The following is an 11,278-nucleotide window of genomic DNA, read 5'->3' on the forward strand; positions in this document are numbered from 1 at the left end:
TCCAGTAGCTGAATAGGAGAGAGCCAGAATGTCAATCAAATTGCTTCGAGGAGTTTTTGTTTCTTTTGGTCTGAAACTTTCAAAGATTGCTTTTATAACTCTGAACTCTCCTTGTTTGTGATAGTACGTTGACATTTGTTATTTTGATTTTATTTTTATTTTTTAACAAGGACGTGAATGATAGGAGTAAAAGTTTTATCGTTTTCCTTATGTTGTAATCACCAACGAATATACATTTTCTTTTTGCGGGGTAAGAAAGGAAATGGGTCAACTATTGACGGGAAAGTTAGGGCCTTACCTATGGCTATGAGTGGATAATTGGTAAAATGAAAGAAGAATAAAATAACAAACAAAACAGAAAATGGCGCTGCTAGTGAACTCACCGCACACTAAAAAACCTCATCTTCTTCTCCACTGCCACCCCCATCAACACCCCCCCACCCTAGGAAATTTCTCCATTAAAATCCAGGGCCTTTCTTCTTCAGATAAATCTACAGAGGACACCTCATCATCATCATCGAAGAAGGGCACCAGCTCGAGTTCCTTAGGTTTTGGGTCATCCGTTTCGAGCCCAGTAACATCATCAAAGAAGAAACAGCAAAAGCGGAAAAAAGAGAGGGATTCAATTATCCGAAGAGAACCCATACAAAAGCCCAGTTTTGCTACTCAACCGGAGGAAACCAGTGGGTCAAAGGAATTTCAGAAAAATGAGAGTGCTTTTGTTCTTGCTTGGTTAGGACTTGGTGCTACTATCCTTGTCCAGGGTATTCTCCTTGCTGCCTCAGGTAAAAATTATGGCCCACCCTTTAATTGTATTTTGTAATTTGCCCTTTTTTTCTTCATTCATAGTGTGATTCCAATTGCACTAAACTAAAGTAGCTTGTTTTCTGTTGACAAGTGACTAGTGAGTGATTACTGATCCATGCTTGAAAAGTACCTAGTATTCAATTAGGATTTGGACACACTCAATTATTTGTGTAAGGGGCTAGTCCGAATTTGTTCTTGGTTAAATCTTTTGACAAGTGAGTCAATATATTACAGAGACGTGATCTTTTATTCCCGGAGTAATCACTATTAATGTACGTTGCATCTATAAAACTAGTGATATGCATAAGGTCTATATGAATTGGCTGTGCCTTAAAATAAGTGTATCAAACAGATATTAAATCATACTGTATTTAAGTTCAGAAGAAGATAACTTACGTAATGTAATAAAGTTTATTTGAGTATGACACATGAATTACCTCATTTGCCTCTGGCTTGGTGACCTGTCCAGGATTTGCTGCAGTTTCCTTGTCAATAACAAACAGGCCCTTAAAGATATTAATTTTAGAATCTGCCGTAAAACATGTTCAACACGGTGTTGATAATATCAATTCTGCGAGGCTCACTCCAAGTTCAAAAAATAGAAATCTCCATTTGGAAGTTTTCTATGTTTGGTCTGCTAATTGCCTACTCTTTTCTCCAGTTCTCCGCAAGAGAGCAAAGTGGTGTTCAGTCTCCATTCCTCAAGTTGGTCTGTGAGCTGTACTCATTATGGAGAATGTTCTTAGAACCAAACATGGTTTTCCAGCTTGAAACTATGAGATTGAAATTCTTAGTAAGGAAATATTTTTAAAACTACTACCTGATGGTGCTTGATGGGGTGGTACTGTTGGCACGTTTAAGAATATAAAAATTAGGAGACACATATGACTTGGTCTCTCACAAGAGCCTCTGTGGTATTCTATTAGTGTTGATGTTGGACTCGACACAGTTTAAATAGGCAGCATAACGTTTGATGTTCATGTTTCCTACAAGTTCTCCTTAATAACATTGGCTTGGAGCGACTATGAAGAATGACTTGGATATAAAGGACCATGCACTTCCTGCATTATGATGATGATTGAAAATATCAACTTAGGAAGCTTGTAAGCATTAGTGTACAGTCTATGATCATAATTTCTCACGACTGTTTTTGCATCGAATATTGAACATTTATTCTTGTAACTATCAGATTACAGTTTCAGAGCAACTTACAATAAGTAGTTTGACATGAGTTGTGTTGTCATAAGACACTTGATAAATCTTTCTCGCTTTAAATATCTCCATATATAAAAATGTATGGATTTGATTAATTAGTTTGACATTACAGCTGAATCTATGAGCATTTACTTTGCATAATGTATATCTCCACGTGGTGATTTTCTAACTCCTGTTGCATCTAGGTTTTTTACCGGAGGTATGGGACAATTTTTTTGTGAAGTATCTTTATCCATCCTTTACTCCGACAGTCTTCCTGTTTGTTGCCGGAACAGTTGCCTATGGAGTGTTGAAGTACCTGCAGAATGAGAAATCTAATAGTGAAAACTGATAATTTTTGCAGGTTATATATCGAGTATTTAGGTAACTTTAGTTAGTTTGTTCAGTCTTGTAAACTACAGATGTGAGAAACTCTGACAATTGAATTCCTTTAAATACTTCTGAAAGTGGATTATACCAAGTTAAAAATTGTAATTTCTTACTTGCCGTTTCCCTATTCTTCCTTCATTTTTGTATTAGGCATTGAATTTTTATAGCTTGAGGGTCGCAGTGTGGCTTAATTTAATATATTAAAGCGAATCAACTGAAGTTTAATTTTGTTTCTATACTGTCATCTTTGGTGTAGTGGACTGTCTTTGACATGGATGTATGGGTAAGACAAATATTGTAAGTCATTCGGTTTCTGTAGCACTTCGGTATAAGCGCACACCATTTGAGAAAGGTTATACTGGCTTCAATTAGAAGTACCTGGTGTACAAATGGTGAAATGAATAACAGATGCTTTTATAGTTGTACCATCGGCCATGGTATCTTAGCTAGTTGCACAAATAAACGATAAGTAATATCAAGGGTAGTTAGAGTTCACTTACCGGTTCGGTAGAACTCAGTAGTTTTGGTCAAAATTGGATTTGTAACAAGAAATCCGCTTAGTATGTGTAAATTTATCCAGTACCATTAAACTGATTTTTTTAGAATTTCAGAACTCATAAACTCAAAATTTTGGATCCACCTCTGTCGATGTGTGCTAATGTCAAGTGCCATCCAGTCTCTCAATAGGGGTCCAATTCAGCAAACTTCGAGCTTGAGTATCTTTTTTGCTGCCAATATTTGGTAGACCTTTATTTTTCTTCTATAGTCTTAAGTTCGTTGTGGCAGGTAAACAATCTGCACTTCGCGCATCTGTCTTGACATGATATAAAAAGGAATAGCGGAAAAAATGCCAAGGATGATGATCAGGGATATATTGTTTGACATTCGTCTTTACAAGCACCTTTTTAAGTAATCATGGTTAATTAATACATACTCTCACCTCAATTTATCACTAACTATAGTTAACTTTCGTCGCTGCCTGGAGATAGGGGTGTACAAAGCAAACCGACAAACCGCACCAAACCGATAATCCGAACCAAACCGAGAAAAAAATCCGACTAGTGATTTGGTTTGACTTGGTTTGGTTTTAAAAAAGAAAAATCCGAACACTATTGGTTTGGTTTGGATTGAGCTAAAAAAAGTCAAACCGAATCAAACCAACCCGACATTACATTTATAAAATTTCAAACATATTTTATACATAAAAATATTCATTTATAATGTAATTTATAAATGTTTCTTTAACTTTTTCATAGTTTTTTTTATCTTTTAACATATTATTTCAAGCTTGGAATTAGAATTTTGGATGGTTTAATAAGTTTTATAGCTCAATGATATTAGTAACTCAAATAAAACTCAACAAAAATCAAATCAATACTAATGCTAACAGAAGAAATTCATATCTAACACTGAAATGACAATAATTTTGATATCTATTCTTTAGTTTTATATTAGTTTAGAAAGTGAAAATACATAACTTAATTTCATTTTTTTTCTTTAATATCTAGTCATGTAATTAATACTTATCAGCCGTACTTATTTTAGCATGATTTAGTACTTGAAGGGGTCATTTGGTATGAAGGATAAACATAAATAGTCCTGGGATAAGAATTTAGCAATTTCTTATCCCTCGTTTGGTTAGTAATCATGAGATAAGTTATCCCAGGAATAAAAATAGTGCTGAGATAACTTATACCTGCCACAGGGTGGAATAAGTTATCCCAGGATAAGGAAGAAACCTCTTCTTTTTAGAAATTATCCAATGTATAATACTTTTAGTCCAACATACCAAACAGTCAATAAAAAATAACTCCAGAATAACTAATCCCAGCATAACTTATCTCAACGTAATTAATCCCAGCATAACTTATCCCAGCATAATTTGTTTTTGAACCAAACGACCCCTAAGATTATGATCATTTTCTACATGCCTTATAAATTAGTTGTATTTATTGTAGCATGACTTAGTACTTTTAGATTATGACAATTTTATTTTATGCAATTTCATTAATTTTTTTCGTTGAATATTTTAGTACAATGTCATCTCTCATCACGTTTTGTGTTATTTTCTTAATAATCTTAATTAGATAGTCGTATCTTACTAGGACTAAAGAAATATTTGAAGTACAAGTTAAATGTTTTGTATGAAGACTTTACCGGAAAAAACCCGAAAAACCCGAGCAACCCAAAAAAACCGAGAAAACCCGAGGTTGAAAAACCCGACTTTTGTTGGTTTGGTTTGGTGTATAGATTTAAAAACCTGATGCAATTGGTTTGATTTGGTATTTAAAAAATACGAACCAACCCGGTCCATGTACACCCTATTCTTAATTAGATAATCGTATCTTACTAGGACTAAAAAAATATTTGAAGTACAAGTTATATGTTTTGTATGAAGACTTTACCGGAAAAAACTCAAAAAACCCGAAAAAACCGAGAAAACCCGAGATTGAAAAACCCGACTTTTGTTGGTTTGGTTTAGTGTATAGATTTAAAAACCCGATGCAATTGGTTTGATTTGGTCTTTAAAAAATCCGAACTAACCCGGTTCATGTACACCCCTACATGGAGATATCAATTTGCAGGTTTCACAAATTGATAGGATCTGAAACTCATTGGACATTCCCCTTTACTTCCTCAACTTTTCACTCTCTTATGGACGAAATTTATACGAGTATATCTTTTGTTTCTTCTCGCTCACTTTGTCATTATGAGTAATACCTCGTACTGAAGCCACAATCAAAGCCATAAAAGTGTTACATTATATTTATACTGACACAGAGCTTATACAAAAGGGCATTGAGTAATGTGCTGGATATTAGTAGTAATAGACTAAATACTGCTAATTCGACAACTTATTTAATTTAAAGCTTTATTTAGATGTCTACATCCAATGGACTGCGATATTTTTGTTTCAACAAAGTGCAAGCTAAAAATAGTCCTCGTACCTTCGTGAGTAGAGCTTAAATTCGAAGTTTTTTCTCTTTTCGTGGCCACTAGTAATAATCTTAATGTCAAATGCTTCGCCCGGTGCACTGCCCGGACCCCACGTATAGCTGGAGGTTAATAAACCGTACAACCCTTTTAAGTGCTTCGCTTAGAAAAGGAATATATAGTTCTTTCTTGTTAGGATTTGAATCCCAAATCCGACCTTTGTAAGCAGGTTCTCGGGAAAGATTGGAGGGTCACAGTTGGACCACTTAAATACCAACCTCCTTAGACAGAACCTACTTACGCAGTGATGTAAGCGAAGAATAAATAGCACACACAGATTTATAGTGGTTCACCCTCAATGTGAGAGCTACGTCCACGTTGCTGCTGCAGATCTTATAAAAGAAGAAATATTACAAGTGTTTACAACACTCAACCTCACAACCCCAATCCTAATTACACTCAAGAATTTTACCACAGAAAATTCTCTCAAAGACCTTCTCTTACTTAGGCCTTTCACTAAGAGTATTTCTCTTAGATTTTTTTCTCTCTTTGGGATGTGTTTAGCAAATGATCTTGATGATGTCTTACAAATGAACCATAAGCTACCTATTTATAGGAATGAATTTCCTATGATGAGGTAAGCGCTTACATCACAACTATTATGAGGTAAGCGCTTACATCACGACTATGTGAACAAAAGAATTGACTTGTTTGGCCAATTCCACACCTAACAAATCTCCCACTTGAAGACTAATTTTAATTTGTCTTCACACTTTGATCGATGCAGCAGCTCTTTCCTACTTTTATACTTCGTGCAGGCCAACTGAAGTTGAGCATAGCTTCAGTTTGTCTATCGTCACTGCCTTTGTCAGCATGTCTGCTGGATTCTGACTCCCTGCGATCTTCTCAAGCACTAGCGCTCCATCTTCCAAAGCTGATCTAATGAAATGGTACCGGAGTTGTATGTGCTTCGTTCGAGCATGGTAAACCGGGTTCTTTGCCAAATGAATGGCGCTTTGGCTATCACAATATAGCACACTTCCCTCGTGGTCCTGATCCAATTCCCGCAGAAAAGATTGTAGCCACATCATTTCCTTTGTGGCCTCCGTCACAGCAACGTACTCAGCCTCACAACTAGAGAGAGCTACTATCTTTTGCAACTTGAAAACCCAAGAGATTGCAGTACCTCCGAAGGTGTAAACATACCCGGATGTGCTCTTTCTGCTATCAATATCACCACCGTTGTCAGCATCAACATACCCTTGCAATCCTGTTTTTGATTTTCGGAAATACAGAGCTGAACTCGAGCTGCCTTTCAGATATCTGAATATCCACTTCACAACCTCCCAGTGTTGCTTTCCCGGATTGCTCATAAATCGGCTGACAACTCCCACTGCATGTGCAATGTCTGGCCTTGTACATATCATAGCATACATAAGACTACCGATTGCAGATGCATAAGGTATCTTGTCCATCTTCTTCTTCTCATCCTCGGTTGTCGGCGACTGATCCTTTGACAACCGAAAGTGTCCAGCCAAGGGAGTGCTGACTGGCTTGGCATCATGCATGTTAAACCTTTTGATAACTTTCCTCACATATTCTTCTTGTGAGAGTTTGATGCCCTCCTTGCTTCGGTCGATTCTCATCCCAAGAATTTGCTTTGCAGCTCCCAAATCCTTCATTGCAAACTCTTCCGATAACCCTTTTTTCAACCGATCAATCTCCTGTAGGTTTGCTCCTACGATTAGCATGTCGTCGACATAGAGTAGCAGTATCATGTACGAGTCTTCAAATTTTTTGAAGTAACAGCAGTGATCTGCCTCGCACCTTGAAAAATCAGCTTTCTTCATAAAGCTGTCAAACTTTAAATACCACTGTCTTGGAGCCTGTTTTAGTCCGTACAGACTCTTTTGAAGTTTGCACACCAGATTCTCCTTTTCTTTGATTTTGAATCCCTCCGGCTGTAGCATGTAGATTTCCTCGTCTAGATCACCGTGAAGAAATGCAGTTTTCACGTCCATCTGTTGCAGATGTAGATTTTCCTTTGCTACCAGCCCAAGAACAGTTCTGATAGTCACCATCTTGACTACGGGAGAGAAGATATCCGTATAGTCAATGCCTTCTTTCTGTTGAAATCCCTTTGCAACCAGCCTTGCTTTATAACGCTTGCTTCCATTGGGTTCTTCCTTTATCCGATAAACCCATTTGTTTTGCAATGCCTTTTTATCCTTTGGCAACTCGGATAATTCCCATGTATGATTTGCCGATAGTGAATCCATTTCATCCTTCATTGCCAGCTCCCACTTAGTCGATTCATCGACTTGCATTGCTTCTTCATAACATTCCGGCTCCCCTCTATCAGTGAGTAGAATGTAGTTGAGGGATGGAGAGTACCTGTGAAGCGGCTTCCTGATCCTGGATGATCTACGCAGCTCTGTGATTGGCGTCTGTTCATTTGTTTTAGCATCAGCACTTTCATCAGCACCTTCTCGGATTGTTTGTTCCTCTGCCTCGGTTGTACCTGGCTGCGGCTCAGGTGCCGGAAAGTCCCTCAAATCGACTATTTCCGATTCCTTGTCCTGACATTCTGAATTCTTTTGCAGCTTGTCTTTGTACAGTACCTCTTCGTTAAAGACAACATTCCTACTTCGGATGATCTTCCGATTTTGTTCATCCCAAAATCGGTACCCAAGCTCGGTGTCACCATAGCCAATAAAGTAACACTTCTTTGATTTTGGATCAAGCTTGCTTCTAGCCGTATCATCATTATGAACATATGATAAGCAACCGAACACTTTCAGAAATGAAAGATTTACCTTCTTGCCACTCCAGACTTCTTCTGGAATTCTGAAATCCAAGGGAACTGACGGTCCTCAGTTAATTAAGAAGGCCGCGGTATTGACTGCATCTGCCCAGAATGTCTTGGGCAGTCCAGAGTGTATTCTCATACTCCGAGCACGCTCGTTCAAAGTTCGGTTCATTCTTTCGGCTACTCCATTCTGTTGTGGCGTTCCAGGAATAGTCTTCATCATCTTGATCCCATTATCGGCACAGTACCGTTTGAAATCACCATCAGTGTATTCTCCGCCGTTGTCGGACCTCAAACACTTCAACTTAAGGTTTGTTTCATTCTCGACCATGGCTTTCTATCTTTTGAATACACTAAACACATCGGATTTATTTTTCATAAAATAAACCCATACCTTCCTGGTTGAATCATCAATGAAGGTCACGTAGTAGTGTGATCCTCCAAGGGAGGGTACAGTGGTAGGTCCCCACACGTCTGTGTACACCAATTCCAGCTTTTCGACCTTTAACTCTCTGCCTGCACTTGAGAAGCTTACTCGCTTTTGTTTTCCGAGAATGCAGCTCTCACACGTATGAAGGTCCACCGTCTTCAGCTCCGGAATTAAGCCATTTTCACCAACAGCTTCATCCCCTTCTGGCTGATATGCCCCAGCCGACAATGCCACAAATCTGTCTTTTTTGTGTTGTCAACCACAGCAACAGTATCACGACAGCTAGTCGTCATGTAGAGAGTGCCAATCTTCTTTCCTCGGCCAACTACCATAGCACCTTTCGCCACCTTCCAAGACCCATTACCAAAATTGAGATCATATCCCTCATCATCAAGCTGACCTACTGAGATCAGGTTTCGCATCAGCTTTGGAACATGTCTAACTTTTGTAATCTTCCACGAGGATCCATTTGACATCTTCAAATTAATGTCTCCCGTGCCAACAACATCTAGCGGCTCTCCATCGGCTAAATAAACTTTGCCGAGATTCCCAGCCACGTAGTTTGTCATTATATCATGATGTGGGGTGGTATGAAAGGACGCTCCTGAGTCAAGCACCCAAGAGTCTATCGGGTTGTCAACCGATAGCAACAACGCATCGCCAATGTCTTCCGTAGCAGCGTTGATTCCAGCCCCCTTGTTGTCCTCCTTCTTTGGCGCCCTGCAATTCTTCTTGAAGTGACCTGGTTTTCCACAGTTCCAACAATCAAATGTTCGTCCTGGTCTGGATTGACCCCTGCCATTCCTTGACTTCGATCTGCCCCTATTTCGGTTGTAGTTTCTGTCATAATTTCTGCTTCTGTTTTCAACATTAAAAGCAGAACTCGTCGATGCCTCTCCAGAATCTATCCTGCGCACTTCCTCAGCAAGGATACGATCCCTAACATCGTTGAACTTTAGTTTGTCACTGCCGACAGAATTACTAACCGCTGCTCTCATTGGCTCCCAGCTATTTGGTAGGGATGCCAACAAAATTAGAGCTTGCACTTCATCATCGAAGTCAATTTTTACCGATGACAATTGATTTACAATGGTATTGAATTCATTTACGTGTGCAGCAACATGAGCATTTTCCATCATCTTTAGATGAAATAGTTTCTTCATGAGAAATACCTTATTATTTGCCGAAGGTTTCTCATACATGTCAGACAATACCTTCATCATATCTGCAGTGGTCTTCTCCTTTGCCACATTGTGAGCAACGTTCTTTGACAGCGTCAGCCGAATGACTCCCAGAACTTGTCTGTCGAGGAGATTCCAATCTGCTTGCTTCATCTCCTCTGGTTTCGGACTCAGAGGTTCATGAAGCTTTCTGCCATATAAATAATCTTCAATTTGCATTCTCCAGAACGCAAAGTCTGTACCATCGAATTTACCGATGTCGTGCGTCGTACCATCTTCGCCTCCCATCGTTTCTAAATCACAACACAACCTGTTGCTCTGATACCAGTTGTTAGGATTTGAATCCCAAATCCGACCTTTGTAAGCAGGTTCCCAGGAAAGATTGGAGGGTCACAGCTGGACCACTTAAATACCAACCTCCTTAGACAGAACCTACTTACGCAGTGATGTAAGCGAAGAATAAATAGCACACACAGATTTATAGTGGTTCACCCTCAATGTGAGAGCTACGTCCACGTTGCTGCTGCAGATCTTATTAAAGAAGAAATATTACAAGTGTTTACAACACTCAACCTCACAACCCCAATCCCAATTACACTCAAGAATTTTACCACAGAAAATTCTCTCAAAGACCTTCTCTTACTTAGGCCTTTCACTAAGAGTATTTCTCTTAGATTTTTCTCTCTCTTTGGGATGTGTTTAGCAAATGATCTTGATGATGTCTTACAAATGAACCATAAGCTACCTATTTATAGGAATGAATTTCCTATGATGAGGTAAGCGCTTACATCACAACTATTATGAGGTAAGCGCTTACATCACGACTATGTGAACAAAAGAATTGACTTGTTTGGCCAATTCCACACTTAACATTTCTGTCATGATACAAGACTTGTTCTGCTGGACGGCAGGATATTCAGTTAACTAAACTTCAAAAGCTAACTCATGAGACAAAGAATAATCAAAGACCATAGTAGGAGATTAATTTCACAAACCCATAACATTAATTTCACATCCCACAACCCATACGGACAACTTAACAATCCTCCACACGTCCAAACTTTCCAACCGGCGTGTGAACAACATAATATGAGGGACCAATATTAGGTAAATCAAGAATTAGGATGATTCTAACTTGATATCATGTTAAAACTAGAGAGATTTGTACTAAGAGATTGATTATTTCCCTCAAACTTGGTTGGGATTTATAGTAATTACAGTATGTACAAGTTTAGTAAGTGTATAATTACACAATTAAATCCCTAATCATATCAAATAATTCACATTTAGTGAAAACTAAAATCTTAATAGGACGAAACAACCAATAATCATATTTGATATAGAAAAAGAATTATCTATTGCAACTACTAATGGTAATCGAATTTATCAAAAAGAAGAGGAAAATAAGAAAGAAAGAGATTTACATTTTATATTGAATATCTATATGATAAAATGCTAGTAGTTTTTTTTCCTCAAAGTTGCGCAAAGAACACAAGATTCCTAATCAAGGCTGATAACCTTGCTTTAAAGGAA

The 11,278-nt window shown here is 38.2% G+C and overlaps 1 protein-coding gene across 1 annotated transcript; it reads left to right on the forward strand.

Annotated features, from left to right (window-relative positions):
* The first annotated feature begins 266 nt into the window (after positions 1–266).
* LOC132631749 (protein LPA2) lies at positions 267–2,512 on the forward strand. The gene is made up of 2 exons (XM_060347447.1): positions 267–785; positions 2,208–2,512. Exons 1-2 carry the CDS (start codon positions 362–364, stop codon positions 2,351–2,353), a joined length of 570 nt encoding a protein of 189 aa, XP_060203430.1. The 5' UTR covers positions 267–361; the 3' UTR covers positions 2,354–2,512.
* The last annotated feature ends 8,766 nt before the right edge of the window (positions 2,513–11,278 follow it).

The sequence above is a fragment of the Lycium barbarum genome, chromosome 3, assembly GCF_019175385.1.
Source record: "Lycium barbarum isolate Lr01 chromosome 3, ASM1917538v2, whole genome shotgun sequence".
NCBI lineage: Eukaryota > Viridiplantae > Streptophyta > Magnoliopsida > Solanales > Solanaceae > Lycium > Lycium barbarum.